Source organism: Ambystoma mexicanum, chromosome 12, assembly GCF_040938575.1.
Source record: "Ambystoma mexicanum isolate Mex_15411 chromosome 12, UKY_AmexF1_1, whole genome shotgun sequence".
In the NCBI taxonomy this organism is placed as follows: domain Eukaryota; kingdom Metazoa; phylum Chordata; class Amphibia; order Caudata; family Ambystomatidae; genus Ambystoma; species Ambystoma mexicanum.
In genome coordinates, this window is record NC_090936.1 from 1,068,495,296 (window position 1) to 1,068,512,442 (window position 17,147).

At 43.3% G+C, this 17,147-nt stretch overlaps 1 protein-coding gene across 1 annotated transcript in view; it reads right to left on the reverse strand.

Annotated features, from left to right (window-relative positions):
* Positions 1–16,370, reverse strand: part of LRGUK (leucine rich repeats and guanylate kinase domain containing) — a 477,106-nt gene extending 460,736 nt beyond the window's left edge. The window contains exon 1 of the mRNA XM_069629624.1: positions 16,042–16,370. Within this exon, the coding sequence (XP_069485725.1) occupies positions 16,042–16,263 (222 nt within the window). The 5' untranslated portion in view covers positions 16,264–16,370. The remainder of the gene's footprint in view (positions 1–16,041) is intronic.
* Between the last annotated feature and the right edge of the window lie 777 nt (positions 16,371–17,147).

Sequence of the window (17,147 nt, forward strand, 5' to 3'; positions counted from 1 at the left end):
CAGAAGAAGGCACCACACCTGGAAGCCGAAACGTCCTAGGGCTCAGCTTCACCCTTGCTGGTCCTACATACATCTCTGAGAATTTCATGTTCCCGACGTAGACCGAGGATTGGTCACCAATAGATTTCAAATAAATGCACAAATATATGGGACTTGTCCTGACACTGCAAGGACAAGTGTCCTTCTCCTATATATGTTTGTGCACCACTAACTAGTGTCCACTAGACCTGCCTTCCTTTCGTTGCAGTCTAATTTTGTGTTTCATTTTTCTAAGTTGTTGAAAAGGTACTCACCCTTATGTTGTTTTTTTCTTATACTCTTCATTTTATCATCTAGGTTATGATGCTATGCAAAGGTATGTAATTTGTCACTACAATTCATGTTTTTGAAATACCTTTGCTGCAGAATACACTTGAGACACATGCTCTAATGATATCTGCTCGTTTATAAATGTACCAGGATGTTCCACTTTGTTTGTTGCTGTTCTGGTATGAGAAGCTTTATGTAATAAATTTGCACCAAAAAAAAGCTTTTTCTCTTGACAACATTGTGTATACATGTACAAAGTAATGTGCCTGTAGTCTTCACCCCATAGGGTCCCTTAGATTATATCACAAGTATAGACCACTGGTGATTCTTAGAACACCACAACTATTTGGCTTTAAATAGTAACATACAAAATCAATAGTATGTTCTAACTTTGTCTGGCGGCTATCATTTCATTTAAGGATCACCTGACATGACTGGGTCGTCCCAAGCTCTATGCCCGTGTGAACGGACTATCCAACACATACATCAGGAGATTTATGATGAGGCTGGTGCCTTTGAAATGGGGTAGGTTTTTGGCAGTCACTCACTAGTAAGACAGAGGAGGGAGAAATCATGAGAAGCACGAGATTGAGAGTCTTCTCACACTGTCCACCGATATATAATCACATTCCCTCTGGAAAATGGAGAGAAGAGCACTGTCCTTGTTTAGTTTGCGAGTTAACACATGCTGGTAATGTGCCATTACAGAAGCTCTGTTGAGAAATGTAGGTACTGCCACAAAATATAGCAGTCCTGCTGAGAACTGTGGGCACGATGCCACAAAATACGCATTAGCCGCGCTGGTAAAAGTTGACATTGTTCCATGAAAAGGGTAAAAGCAGCTTTGCTCAGAAATGTGCATACTTGGCCTAAAAGGATGGCACAACTATTTAGTACTGGTACGATCATTCCCAGCAAAAGCATATGAAGCGCTGCTGAGAAGTGCTGCTCAAGCCCATTTAAAGACGATCAGCTAGTTATGCTGGGACGGGTTTCTACTGTTGCATTTGAAGTATAAAGTTCCATCAAAGAAGTGCTAGTAGACGTTCCTCTCCTGTGCATTTTATCTGGACTGGGAGGAGAGGGAGATTTAAGGTTAAGTTCAGACCACATTACCAGCCCTTCCTTGTGCTCTCTCTCGCCCCCTCTGCTGAGACTACTAACAATATTGACTGGCCCCTTTCACAGGGGTGTACACAAACGCAAGCAATCTTTTACAAATATAGAAAACACATCTTAGTATTTAACACAAAAAGCCTGCTATGAGGCTCTAAAAACGTTGGCACATCCAAAACCTCAAGGCACTAAATGCCTAGTGAGCTTCTGAAAGAGAATGAAATGCCCGTGCAGGTTACAGCTAAAACCGGATCCTGCGTCAAATTTGCAAACTTTGACAAATTACTTTGCTGCAATGCGGCTGTCTTTTTGCTACAGTCTTCCAAATCAGGCTCAATAAAAATGGCAATTACATTATTTCCCAAAGTCTCCTAAAGCATGTGTTGTGAGGAATTCGACCATCTGCACAGTAGGTGTGGGCTCAACTGTGTTTTTTTGAAATTTTAAATGAAATTGAATGACGGTAGATCAACCTTCGGAAAATATGTGAGGCTAATCAGCACACATTTTCCTATGGTCACCGCACGACATACACATAGACCTGTGTACTCTGGGTGGGCACAGCCTACAAGCGCAGTTCCCTCGGTCATATTTAGTTGGGATCTGACAGGAGGAGTACAAGATGAATCTCCAGAAGCGGGAGGGCCAAACCTTCCCCATGCCATGGCCAGCCTAATTAACCAGCAAAGGCTCCATAGATCCGCTGTGTCACTTTGTTGAGCCCTGTAGCTGGTGGCAGCAATGTGCATACTAATCACAGAGTAATTCAGACAGGCCCACATGGGGCCTAGCTACAGAGGCTAACAAAGGAGGTAGAAAACCCCAGAAACCTTTCATATGCAACTGTGTGAACTCAATGCCTGCTCCCGCCCTCAGTATCAATTGACAGTGAAATGTCTTGTCTGGGACTGCCTGTTTATAGTAGTCATCGCCGCAGGGCGACCCCATTCAGAAAGTGCAAGTATGTGGTTTGACTGAGCCAGAAAGTCTGGTATCGCCACAACTTCAATGGAGACCACAGAGAGCCACATCAACCAGAGGGACCCTTTGATACCCTTTGGTCTCGTGCAGAAGGGGTGTGACCTAGCAGTTCGGGCTGGACTGCCCCTTTTAGGGTGGGACCAAGCCTGATTTGCATAAGGTCTTTCCCCTTCTGTAATGGCTTGGCAGGCGAAGAACGATGGTCTGGAGGGTGCCCAGAGCAATGCCAGTGGTTAAGATTCATTCTAAACCTTCCAGCCATAACCTCTTTGTTTTTGCTTTCCCTTTGATACACGACAGGAAGATGGGTGGGACTTAGTATTACATATTTTCATCCCTTTACCTTTTCTGTTGCAAAGCACTCTGGTTATGAACTCACACATACAGGAGATAGTTGGTAGGGACCCAAGATTGGTTCATTAAGGTAGGCATACCTTACACCAAACCCTGTGGTCCATTTGGCTTTAAAGGAGGGTTGGGACCCTCTTTTGGCAGATGACGGTTTCACAAGGAGTAACAAGAACTACTAAGCATTGGACTCTGGCTGAAGCATTGGACCCTGGCTGAAGGTACAATCTGCCTTACATCTTTTGCCAGTGAAGGAAGGCCAGGACCTCCAAGAGGGAAGCAAGACCCTCCCCTAAACATCTCCCAGGGAACAGAGGGATATACCAAATTCAGAGGACCCTCCAGCAGCTCCAGAGCCATTACCCAGCCAGCACAGAGAATGCCCTGCTAGGCTCCGCAGCAGGCTTCCTAGGTGCGAAGTTCCAAAGTGTCTCTGAATGCTAAACCAAATACAAGGCATCTTCCTGCAACACACGCCTCAGCTTTGGGCTGTCTGTCTTAAAGGACTGCATGAGCCCAGTGAAGAAGCTAGGAGAAGTGTATCGACAGGCATCTACCGACGTCCACCTTGAAGGATATCATCGAGCCAGTCGAGTCCCCCGAGCTGCAATGCTAACTGTTGTTATTCCGCAGTCGCTTAAAGACTTCTGAGAAGCCTCGACCAGTGCTTCAGAACCGCCAACCATCACTGAGACGATTCTTGGCCCAGAGCCGCTGTGTAGGCCATCCTGCAGACGTCCATCCAGCTACACTCCCCAAACTGTCTGCCCTATGTTACCTGCAGCTGTCTCCTGCCTTGAACTCTGTTGCAGAAGCTGCAAAGTGCTCTGAAACTGGCACCACCCTGCAGAGCACCAAGAACTCCTGCAGCACATGGTACAATGTGGTTCTGTCCCCCTGGTCCTTCTCTGAAGGCCCCTAGAGACATTCTACTACCCATTGCTTCCTTTGTGCTGAAACCAAGTATCCTTCAACTACTGCGATTATTATACTGAGCACCCTCCTGTCATTATCTAGAGTGCATCCCTTTTCCTTCTTTGAAACGGTCCTCTGCATGCCTATACAGGATGGGTTGTATTTCTTAGCTAGAACTATCTGTTGTGATAATAATAAAGTAGATATTGTTATACAACCTTGAATGGACAGTCCCTTTTATCATTGGGTAATTATTGTATTTTTGCGGTTTTACAACTAACCAACGATCCACGAACTTTTAGATTTAAGTGTGCTGTTCCGTCCACATTACAAAACATAATTGGACAAGTAGGTTTATAATTTGCTTGTGTTACCAATCTTTTCGGATCCCTTCTGGTGTACTAGAGGTGTGGGGCTGATTGATGGTTTAGAAATCCATATTCATCCATGGACCACTGTTGCCCCAGGTCGTCACATGTGTATAATGCATTTGTGTTACAAAAAGCTTCCAAAGTAAAACCATAAATGTTCTGCCAAGTCCCTCACAGAATCCGAGAGGTAGACAAACTTTACCACCACAAAGTATTTTGTACGTAGAATTATCAACAGAGAAGAGAGTTAAACAGAGCAGGACTCATCCCAGTTTGACGTCAACATTGGAGGACTCCATGATTTATGGGGCTACTGGCAAGAATAACCCACATAGATGATACACATAGAAAAAAACGTCTCTGAAGGGTTGCCAACATATCAGAGAAGTAGATACCAGGGTGTCAGAAAGTGCAGCAGATTGGATGATATCACTTTTGAGCAATCGCTATTTTCGTGTCAAAGTCAGGGGTGCCATATCCGAGTCTGCGCTAGTGTAATGAACCTCAGGGTTCGTGTATCTTTCCTTTTTTGTTCAACATCTGTAGTAAAACAATAGACGACGTACTGACAAGGCATGGTACTGTATTTCAAAACGAGCCCGATGACAATAAAAAAGGTTTAGTTTAAACTAAGGTTTTCAGTCCAGCGTCCCTCACGTTAAGATTTATTTTCAACATATTGAGAAGTGGATGTGCAACAAGTGGTAGGGACTGAATGAAGATAACACTGAGCTCCTGGTTGTGTACACCCACCAATCTTCACACATCTGCTCAGAGATTCCACTATTGGGATCACTGATTAACACCCAGCTTAAAGTTAAATCACTGTGTCCCTTACTTTCCAAAGAATATTGTGCTACTACTGCCATAGCCATTGTGGGATCTAAGTTAGGCTAGTGTACATAATTCAGCCACTTCTGGCTTTGTAGAGTTACCAGAGCATCCAGAAGGGCACACATACATTTTTAAAAGCCTTCAATGGCTCCCTATTAGAGCTGGAATTGGTTTTCAAAGTCTCAGCATTGCAGATAATGCCTTAGAAGGCAAAGCACTGCAATACTCTAAATGTCTTTTGCGACCACATAAGGACACAAACAATAACGAGTTTGATATCTCCCACTTTATGTTAACAGGTGTTCCAGGAAGCTTGTTGCTGACTTCAGCTGCCAGAGCTTGGAACTCTTCTCGAGGACACACACTGAACTAAGATCTATTATTGTTTAGAAATACGATTTAAACTCGAATTTTAGATGCAGACACTTCCCCAGCACTTTTCCTCTCCACCATTGGGACAGTTCTTGGGTGACCTTTCTGTTCGAGGCACTTAAAGTTCTTAAAGTAGAAAACAAAAACATGCGACTGATTTTGTGAACAGTAATGACCTCCTTTAGTATTATTGGTTAATAATTAAAATAATAGTTAAACAAATGATTTGTAACAGAAGGTTATTTTCTGAATACCAGTGCTTTTTCATCGAGATTACACTCTTCAGTGTTCTTGTTTTATCGATTTGAGGTGTGGAAATCATGGGAATAAGAGTCTGTCTCATCATAATTTGAACCACAAGGTTCATGAGATTGATAAAGTGATTGTACTCTCCTAAAGCAGCTACATACCCTAAGACATAAGAATGTTTCATCTCATTCACAGAGATGGCAATTTACAAAAATTATCGAGGACTTGCTGTGAGCATTCAAAGACAGCAACCAATTTAGTTCCGTTTTGATCATGGTGACTAGGTTTATGCGTGTCAAGTGATACATTGGGGTGTTTGAGGCTGAGGAAATTATGACAGGACATACATCCTCATAGAAATAAGCTTACCCGCACCATTCTGGAGCAAAGTGTTTTAAAGTCCATGTTAGTGTGCCCCGAGGCTGCTGGTGGTACCCTTTCCCACCAGCCCTGGAGGAGAACACTACACCCCAACCCTCCATCCCAGCTGAAAAGGAGACACTGTAATCTTCAATAGAAATGATTAATGTTGGTTACAAGGGTGAGTTCCTAAGGTCCCCGAAATGTCACTGGTCTGTTATGCCTCACTCTGGGCAGTTCTTGTAGATGGCTCACTGTCACTCCCATATCACCCTGAATTCTCCACCTGCATCTCAATCCATGCGTTGGGGCATGGTCGCACAGAGGCGTTACTCAGTGGCAGACATCTCTCCTCAAAGCGATGCACCAGAGCTGAACTTGCTTGGTCGGGTACACCCAACCTGCCCGCAAGTGATACCTGTGTCCTCACAGTGAGTGGGTGTTGTCTGATCCACTTTCCTGGCACTAGTCGGGTCCGACTCTGCACTCTTCCTGTGTACCACAGCACCTCAGCACCTCCAGCCCCACCCACCTCTGGAGCAGCTAATGCTGCTCACACACCAATGCTTTCCTCCACCCGCAAGGCAGGCTCAGGCCCTGTCCCCAATAGGGCTGCCCTCTTGGCACAGCTTGGCGGGATTACTTGACATCGGCCCCTCCTCCCAGGCCACTCTATGCACGAAGTGCATTCCCACTTCCCCTCGGTCAGGCCACCCTCCTCCAACCAGACTGCATAGAGGACACTGGGTCCTGGCGGCATCATGATGGGAGCAGCCACCAGGATGATGGTGCTGCAGGCGGCAGAAGCCCCCCAGAGCCTTCTCTCTCCATCTAGTAAGAAGAAATGGCAGGGCGGCAGTCCCCAAGAGTACACACAGACCCGTTTCTTGGCCAGGGCGCAGTGGGCAGCAACCCGGGGTGCAGAGCTAAAAAGCTCAGGAGCAGGGCACAGGAAGGAGCCCAACGAGAAAGCTGCTTCTGAGCTTGCAGGACAACAGATTAAGCAGCCTGCTGTGCTGGTGGGTGCTCCTCTGCAATGTTCAGCTGACTGTTCTCTGCTGACTTGTGGATGACTGCAATGCGTTCGGAATATGCAAACAAATGAGTGCATGTTCCAAACGCAGCATGTGAGATACTCTTGAGTCACACACCGTGTACTCCTCATTCTTTGTGTTGACAGCCTTTCTAGTGGACAATTTATAAGTGATGGCTCATTTAACAAGCCATTATTTTTACCAATTATGTGCTTAATATTTCAGTGTTAAGAACTGAACATGGGGCATTTGTATTCATCAGGCCAGCACAAGTATCAGTTAGCTGACCAAACATATGCATTCTTTAAAGAGAATTAACGAGCCACACAAAGTTGTAAACTATTTTCATATCTCTTTATTTGACACAACAAAACGTATTTTTATTTGTATTACTTTTTAGTTACATATGGCATATCCCTGGGAAGGTTAACTGTCATTTTCTTGCTTTAGTATTCTAGTGGCTGCTTTGGGACATCGACTAAATGCATCCGCTCAGCATCAAAGGTCTTTTAATTTTCTAAACAATCCAATGGCACCTCAATTTCACTTGGCACTTTTATTAGGAAAGCATAGTTCATTGTGTGTCATCATGCAGACAGTAGTCCACGGCAAATCAATGCAGAGATGTGTGTGCAGCAAGTCAGCACCTTGTTGGTTAATGGCGTCTATGTGGTGCTCCCGTATGTAACAGCACATATGCCCGTTTTTGTCTGAAGAGTCTAATGTCCATACAATAGCACACTGGAATGTTTTGTTTATGTGGCTCTGATAAGAATGCCAAAATGCACCCAAACTAACACATAAAGCAATCAAAGAAGTTGCCTCAAAATGAACATCCACTAGGCCAAACGCCCATTCTAAACTGCCACACCGTGATTTTTACTATCTGCATGCCATCACTAATAAGAGATGCCAGCTCTGTTAGATAAAGCATGACCTGGTGTCAAATTCAAGAGATCTGCTCAGCTGGTCCAAGGATGGTATGATGCTGAATATCGATCTTGTAAGAGGGACAATTTGGACTGTCTGAAGAAAAGTTTAGTCGTTAAGAACTTTAAGAGCAGAATATAAAGCAATGGTTGTGCCCCCCCCAAAAAAAAAAAAAATTCTACAAGGCAAGATGGGAAGCATTTTTGGAGTCAAATACTGGAAATGATAATTGTGGTTTTTGGGGGGTAGGTCTGCAGAAGATCCCCATGTGTCACATTGCAGTATAACTCAGGAGGCTTTGAGGGTTCATTTTTCCAACTTGCGTAAAATCCCTGAATCTCCAAGTAACGCATAGAAGGGGTATCGCACACACAAGGCTCAGAAGTCATAGTGAGCATGGAACAGGTAGCTGAGGCCAAGAGCCCGATTGTGTACCTGTGGATCTTTTTAAGGATGAGTTATAAATAGGGGGGCCCGGTGATGATAAGAATGTGTAATGCCGTTATTTCAACAGGCTTAGTTCCTAGTACTTGGCGGGAGACTGTAATAGTGTCAACCTTCAAAAAAGGGGTTTAAAGACCAACCGGAAAAATTACCACCCAATCTTGTTGTTAAATGGGGTGGGGTAATTATATGGCAAGGTAATTTTGGGACATCAAAGATTGGGTAAACTCGTCTGGAATAATCAATCCATTGCAGGTGGGCTTCCAACAGGGGATGGGCAATATAGCAGAGTGTCCGAGACTTTACCTACTTGTAAAAAAAATACACACGCATAAAAAACTGCAAGTTATACGTGGTATTTGCTGATTCAAAAATGGCTTTTGACTCAGTCCCCAGCGACAAATTATGGCAGGCCTTATAAGGTTATAATATTCCACCCGGCTTATTGTCAATTATTCAATCCTTGTACAGTAACAGAGCTTCTGTTAGATGGGTGGGAAGAGTGGTGAGAATACAGAGAAATTCGATATCCAGCGTGGGAATCTGTGGGCTACATTGACCCACTGAACAGAATTTCCCCAACCCCAAGCTGCATTTGCGCAGAAACAGCAAAAGGGTTGCGCTGGCTCCTGCGAGCACCAGGGCCTTCAAACTACGTTTTGGAGCAACAAAAAGAAGGCTGCACCTCTTGCCAAGCACACATTGGGCAGGATGGAACCAGGGGGACACACGGAGGGAGCATGCCAGTGTGTTCTGACATATACAAATTGAATAAAGTGAAAAGGCAGCACTGCTTTGCTGAAAACCCAAAATCCCAATTAAAAAAGAAACTTTTTCACCTTTAAAAATGCTGCTCTGACGCTATTCCCATCTGTTCTTCCTTAAACCACTGTGATTAATAAGGCCCTGCCATGCCCAGTATATTTCATTGTGCTTCAGCAAAACCAGGCATGATTCCTGAATGACAGGCCCTGTCAAAGCAACTCTGAAAAAAAAAAATCAACAAGGAACTCCACTTTTATCCGCATGGGAAAACGCGTTCATTTTCTTTACAAAGTATCAAAGCTCAGTAGTTCAAAGAAACTCCAGCTATCTGAGCCATGTCAATTTCAAGGCATCTGTGCTTCAAACAAAACTCCTGCATACAATATAGAAATAAATAGCTGCAAGACAGTGTGGGAATCCAGAGGGAGATACAAAACCGAATTTAAAAAGAAATGCCTGCTTTTCACCACACATGTAAAATGGGCTTTGCAAACTCAGGGAGAGAAGTAAACTGTTGAATGAAAGCCTGCCATTATCTAGCAATGTTCAGGGGTTTGTTGCTGGGGAAAATACACACATGGGTTATTTTAGTCAAGACCAAATATAAGAAAGTAAAACTGTTAAACTATATTGGCTGGATTTTGCAAGTTTCAAAAGGAAAATAGGTTTGAGCTTGGGGCCTCGCTCAGCAGATACTAACACCCCAGTGACAATGATTAGGTTGGATAGGATCTAGTCGAGGCTGAACCCACGGACAATGAAACTCCCAGGACAAGGAAGTGTGAAGAGGGGAAGGGGCAATAAAACTTCAATCAAGCTGTAACCCCCACCTTGCTCTGGAGGATATGACAGTTGGTGGCAGCTGAAGAAAGAAAGAAAAATGGTCCAGTGGCAGACAAAAGGACTGTCATTTGCTTCCAAAGACTATTGATGAATAGAAAAAGACTTATCTCTGCAGCAAGACTTTGTAAAAATGTAAAAATTTTGCAGTTTAAAAGTGATTTTATGGGCTTTCATTGAAGACATGGTAGAATTCACTGACCGATTGGGAACAGAAATGGCAAAGAATCAGGGATTACAAGAAAAGTATCTGTGATGCCAATGTGAATTTTTATACTTACATCCCTTATGTTAATCCACACATTTGTATAAAGTTATGGAATTTTAGGCCGAATCGCTCATACTCAAAATTACCCAAAAAGTATTAAAAGGGCGAAACAATGTTTCACGGATTTCAGAGATGGAGTGCTATGCTCTACATAAAACACGTAACCTGTGTATATAATTTTCTAAGAGATTTCAAGTGTATAAATGTACCGTTTGTGGGAAAATCAGATTTTGGTTAAAATAAATGTGGGAGGTTTTTTTGAACATTGTAAACTCACCTCATAAATCTGCACTCCTGCTTAGAAATCCAACCAGTTGAGAGTGAGGCGGAGACTAACACCCCTGACCAATCCCATGAGTTAGAGGTGTCTTTAGCTAAACCTGCCCAGCCATATACTTTGATGATGTCACTAGGCATTATAAATAAGAGTCCCTGACAAGACTCGATACACACACTCTTCCTGATTTTCCTGCGTCGGCACTCCTGTTCCATTCATCCTGCTGAGTCCAGATCCCAACAAGGCCAAAGCATTGCTGATCCTACCCCAGCAAGGCCCCAATTCTGAAATCCCACTAAAATTCCCAAATAACCAAAGGGGAAAGCTGTGGTATTCTTTAGGGAAGCATCCTAAACCAGACAGACTTGCTGGCTGGCCACTAACTGCTGCCCTCTATCTGCATCCAGAGGTATCTGTGTCATCCAGTGACCATAATTACCATCTGGTGACCCGACCTTCCCAGCTTTTTTTTGCCCAGCTGTCCTTTGACAGGTGCGCTGCCGTTTAGTGACCAGAACCATTAACGGTCCTAAATCCCAAGCTAAAAGTGGACTGCAAGTACAATCCCTACCCCATAGAAATAATAGTATACTTGTATTGCATTTGTACTTATCCCAATCTCGAAGCCATCCCATCCTTATCCTGGTAACTTGTTAAAACTGTCAGAATTCTCTGTGTTCTTGCCCTTGATCTCCAAGCTTTAGCGCCACTTTTCTCTTCATTTCTGTCTTGCATAGATCATCAGTCATTAGCGATATTGTGTTTAAATAAATTAATTTTCCCTACAGAAAAGGGGTACTCTGCGTGAAGGGTTACAACTGCAGTGTAACTTTGATATTCATGGGTGGCGTTCCTCTTTTCTTAGCCATTAATTCTAGTTTAAGTAAAATTTGCCTTTCACTTTTAACCGATTTTCTCTGCTATAGTTTCCTAAAAACGAACCTCACTCTACCTTCCATATCTCTCTCAATTCACCACCTAGAGACCTATTTTCACCTCTATGTTGTAAATGTGATATACATCTACCCCCAACCCAATAACCGCACTCCAAATCAGAGTATTTCACCCGTTTTCATTCAAAACCGTTTGGGTAATTTAAAACGGGAAATAAGAAAAATGCAACTTTTGCACGTGTCATTTGGCTGCAACCTGTTCTAAACTTTCCACTCATTTTCAAAGTGTATGCCTTTTGCTGATCCATTGCCTTGTGACTGCCAGTGACAGAAGTAAATGCTATTGTGATAAAACATATGTATATCATAATTTAACCACACATTAATTCATTATTTACCATTTCCGATTGCTATTTTAGGCCTTTGTTAAGTCTGCCTCTTATTCGTGATTATCTGCTGCTTCTTTCTATCCACTCAGAATTCGATTATTTGTGGGTTGAGGGAACATTGCAGGGGGAGATCCTAACTTGGGTGCTATCTTTCCTAAATCAAAAAGTGCTCCTATTCCATTGTGCTGTATATATGGTCTAGGGGGAAGGTTAACCAAACGCATTGCTCACAATTTCATCACCCCATTGGTGATTTCGGCCCCATATTAAAAATTGTATGATTTATTTTGAATTTTAAAATAAATAAATATTGCATTTCACCAACCAGCCTGGTTCATGGTCCATTGTGACCTGGGGTATTTGAAAAAGGGGGTGTGATACGAGTTGTGTACCATCTCAAATTGAATTTGCATAAAATAAGGAGAAAAGCATCTCAGTTGTGCGATACATACTAGGCCAAGACCAAAGTGTGTGTCGCCTGATTGAAATCCTTAACAGTTAGGCAGGGCTGTGTGCTCGCCCCTTTCTTTTCCGTATCTACATAAATAAGTTGATAGAGGCCCTGGTAATTAATGGTATGGACCCACCAAGGATTGGTACTCTTCGTTTTCCAGGTATTTTCTTCGCAGACGACACAGTTCTGCTATCAACATCGCCCATGGGCAGAAGGCATACTGCGTCAATATTTGTAAAGACCTACGATAATCCTGGCCTGGAAATTAACAAAAGTAAGGCGAAGGTACTAGTTTTCAGAGGTAGAATGGCCAGGCAAATGTGAAAGTATGTGTAGAAATAGGGGGGGGTTGTGCTAGAACAGGCTGAAACGTATGACTACTTAGGCATGTGCTCCGCAGAGAATGCCACTTGGAAAGATCTTGGTCTCATTAAGAGTCTGACGGTAACCCTGCCGGCTACCGGCGGGTTGCCACCGGACTCGTAAAATTTTACCGGCGCCTGATTTCCCATGCCACCGGGAGATTACAAGTCTAGCGGCCCGGCAGCCGGTAAAATGTAAGTCCCCAGGACTATATGGGAGTGGGGACTCGGAAGTACCGGCACCATTGCCACCGGTGCTTGCACTTCCGTGACCGGTCAGCCTACCGTGGCCGCTCCACCCAGCAGGGTCAGACCTGTCGGGTACAGCAGCTCCAGCAGGCAGACTCCTAGTTTGCCGGTCCGGAAACAAGGGTGCCGGTGAGCTTACTGGCACCGTTGTTTCCGGATCAGCAAACTTGTAATGAGGCACCAAGTCTCAAAAGCCACCACAACCTTGATTAAATATAGTGGTGGCATTAAGAGGTTTTATTACATGTATGGCAAAGGTGCCTTGACGCCAGTCCTGGAATTGAACCGGAGTAAGGCCTCATCTGCAGCATTATACGGTGCAGAGACTTGGGGTTGTGAAAAGTGCTCAAGTTTGGGGGTTGCAGAAAACAAATTGTTAACAACAATTATGTCACAACAGAGCAGTGCCCCTAATGCTACTTGCACCTAGAATGTGACATACGCCCTATAGAACATGTACTAGCTTCCAGGCTGCATATGTTCAAGGAGTTATTGGCCAATTATTTGCTCTATAAGGCAGCTGCATAACTCCCTGGTTTAGGCATGCTAAAAGCATGTGCATAACCTTGGACAACGTACAATATTGGGAGCGACCGGCATGCATTAGCCCTGACAGCAAAGATGTGATTAAAGATGCTTGCAGGGACCATTATAGAGAGGTTTTGGTGTCATCATGTACAAGGCTCTCTAGTGGACAGCTTTACCTGCAGTTAAAGGGAACATTTCGTTTGGAACGTTATTTGGATGTTATCACTCCATGCTTGGCACGCTCATTATTGTTGGATCTGAGAGCAGGTACTTTGCATGTAGCCTCCTTCACGAAAAGTTGGAATAATATAAGCTGTCCTGTTTGTCAGTGCTGTGGCGCTGAGAATGAATCTGCCCTTCACTCTATGCTGTTTTGCCCTATGTATAAAGATCTTAGGGCAATGTACGTATTGCCACTATGCAGATCAAAAGGCTTTAGGAGGGCGACAGAGGTTTTGGAATTCTACAGAGGATGTGAAGACCCTAATATGTTATATTACATTGCCAAATACATTCATAGGGTGTGGCTTAGAAGGAGGACTGTGTTGTGTAGCAGCAAGCAACTTACATAATAAGCTTCTAAAATGGTATACTTGCTGTAATTACTGCAAGGCCAAGGATTTTAGTGATTTTTTAAATATAATTTGGTCTTTTATGGAATTACCAAAAATAATGGTTATTTTAAACAGGGGCTGATTGTAATTTTACACACAACACGACTTCAGATTTAGGAACTGTTTTTCTGCTTAGTCTATGCATCTAGTGCCTTGTATCTATGTATTATTGGTCATTTGCACTGATTGATATTTCATGTATGTTGTTGCTTTTATGGTTTTATACCAAAATAAAGCTGAGAAAGAAAATAAAGCATGGGCCTGCTCTTTTTTGCCAAAATAACCCCTAATGCCTGCATAATGGTGAGGAGATAGTGGCTGAGGAACTGTGGACCCTTTACCATGTATTAGAAGCCAGTTTTGTGTATAACACTTCATCAGCTTATTATTGGTTATGCTAAGTTTGTAAGAGTTACAATCCTTTCTGTGTAGCCTTTCTGTGCATTGCTTTATTGGATATTTTGTGTACGTTATCCTGTCCGATCTATAGATATAATTCCCTAAAGATGTTTCTGTATTGGGGGTTAGGCATGTTCACTCCGACACCCAACCCTTCCTCATCTAAAATACGTTGGCTGTTCGAATGAGTATGTGTGGTTCATGGTTACAAAAATTTGAACGTTATGATGAGTGTTGTGAACCATGATGCGAGCACCAAGCAATGAGTCTGTTATGAATTTAGAGATTCCCCACATACAATCCTTTTATCACAGACTTGTTTATCAAATATATAGACCGCTGATCACTGCTATATTCCTGAAATGCTCTGTGATTTAGTGCAAAGCATACAGGAACCCTCATTGGTGCCATTGGTCCCGTTTCCCACTCATAGAGGTATTTTGAAAGAGTACAATAAAAGTGTACCAGACTGTCCATCTTCGAATGATAACTTTCTATCAGAAAATAATTCATATGGTTAATTTAGTATTGCCTCTTGGGAAATACAATTGATGTGGTAAGAACATAACACCTGCAACACAGGGCAAGTGGGCCGTCAGACCCCGGCAGGCTGGTTACACTGCACTGTGCCAGTACGGACAGTTTGAAACTGCAGTCAGGCAAGGCCTTCGCTAAAAGCAGGAAACAGAAAAACCATTTACTTGGGTAGCAACAGCTGTTCTTTCACATTAGATTTCTTCAGTAAAGTATTTGAATTACAATGTAATGAAACCAGCTTCATTTATATAGCAATTATTTATTGATATTGAGGAGGGGTTTTGTCATACGACACAAAGGTGTAGTTTGGGATTGACGTTGGCCAGTCGGGGGGAGGGTGGGTGCATTCTAGTGTTTCGCACTGGGCACCACGTTGGCTAGAAACTGCCCTTAGTACACACTCCTTTTTCAACCCCCTTCCAACCAGTGATTTTATTTTTCTTCTGCAACCATCATCCTAGACACGTCCAAACATCCAGACCACCTGGGGGTGGTCCAGCCTATTGTCCCAGCGCTGAACATTCCAAATGTCCCCTATAGAAAGGGTATTGGTTTGGCAGTAGAACATTCCAACAGTAAACAGTAGTAACTCAAAGCACCGTCATCTCCTCAAACTAAACAGCATTAAAAAAATGTCTAGATGATAAGTGTTACAGTCAGTTAGTGCTTACTGAAATCAGAGGTGGATGATCTAAATATAGTTAGTCAGTTCCAATGGGGCACGAGAGAATGATAAGGATAGTTGACTCTATTATGATATGGATATTATGTTACATTAGGTATTATACTATAATTAAAAGAAACCACAACAAACGTTATTAATTATCCCACGGATTATATTAGTAATGACACTTGGGGAAAAAGCACAAAAAATGCAATTATAAAACTAGATAAATCATTAAAATCTGATATAATACCCCTTCATACTGAGTGTTAAACTTTTAAAATAAGAATAATGATGTGGCCATTACACAATGATTACTGTGCATGCTGTGAATGGTTAGATGATAATTAGAATAACACTGGACACATTTAGTGTGATCATAAATAATGCTCACAATACTGATGAAAGTATTCTACAACTCAGTTGGCTAGGTCTATTTTAGTCGCATTTTAATTAACGTTAAATCAAATATTCATAATGGCACATTGAGAACAACAACCTCATCAACAACCCGTCCCTGACTACTGCCTACGCTGTACCGGCTCCATAGCGGGTTCTCGCCAGCTGTCCAAGCTCTCCCTGTCGGTCTCCCCGCAGCTGTCCGCACACCTCGGGCTCTGAGAGCTGCCACCTTCTACCTGTCCCCATGAGTCGGGGAGGGGCGGGAGCTCCCCAGGGAGAAGCGAAAAGGGCGTCGAGATTCGCAAGAACTCCTCACGCTGAGCCCAGCTTGGGGACAACGATACCGACGATGCTGCCATGCCTGCGGGACTTGGGGGCTCAGAAAGAGAAGGGGTGGGCTCTTGGAACCCCACCGGCCACCACTCTCAGGGGACCAGAATATTCAACACGGCGCCGCCATCTTGTGTACAGCGCGGTTGCCTAGAAACGGGCTTTAGTAGAACATAGAAAGGGGAAGGCACGGCAATCATGATCGCCATCTTGGGATGGGGAAACACCCTCCTCTGAACCAAAGCTATCATGTGAAACCATGTCATGGAGGCCATCGTTAAAGTCCAAGATATTTGTGTAGTTGAACTAGACTCCACTGTAAATTACCTTATATTTTAAAGCTTTACATTTTGTAGTGACTATAACACATTAAACAATTACGTTCTAATTCGCATTCGATGTTTTATCACACAAAATCCATTTTTATACCTTCGATTTGAATAATTGAAAATAATATCCGGGATGGTAAAATACATAAGCTTTAGAAGTCCCGTTGCCCTCTTCAGAGGCCTGGTTAAAGCAATGTAGTGGCCCCTTTCAACATGATGGTTGGGGCCACACCTCTCAACTGACACTCTTTTGGTGGGTGTAACCCACCCTGACCCAGCCAAAAACAATCGGCTGTTTTCACTTTTCACTCTTCGTGGTGCCACAAAATGTTGAGCTCTATGAAGGCCCCTTGCTTAAAGTGGAAAACAATCTGAGACACCTGTGGGGTGCATACGTTGTAATGGAGACAAAGAAATACAGCCAAGGTTAATAGCCCCAGATTATTGCGAGGCTGACAGCCAGCAAGGAGTTGAAACGTTAAAAGACAACTGAAAAGCTATGAATCTTTTTTTGTCAGCAAGTGGTTGATATGGAGAAATCAGTGTTAAACGGCAACTAGTTGATAATAACACTTCTGCAAAAC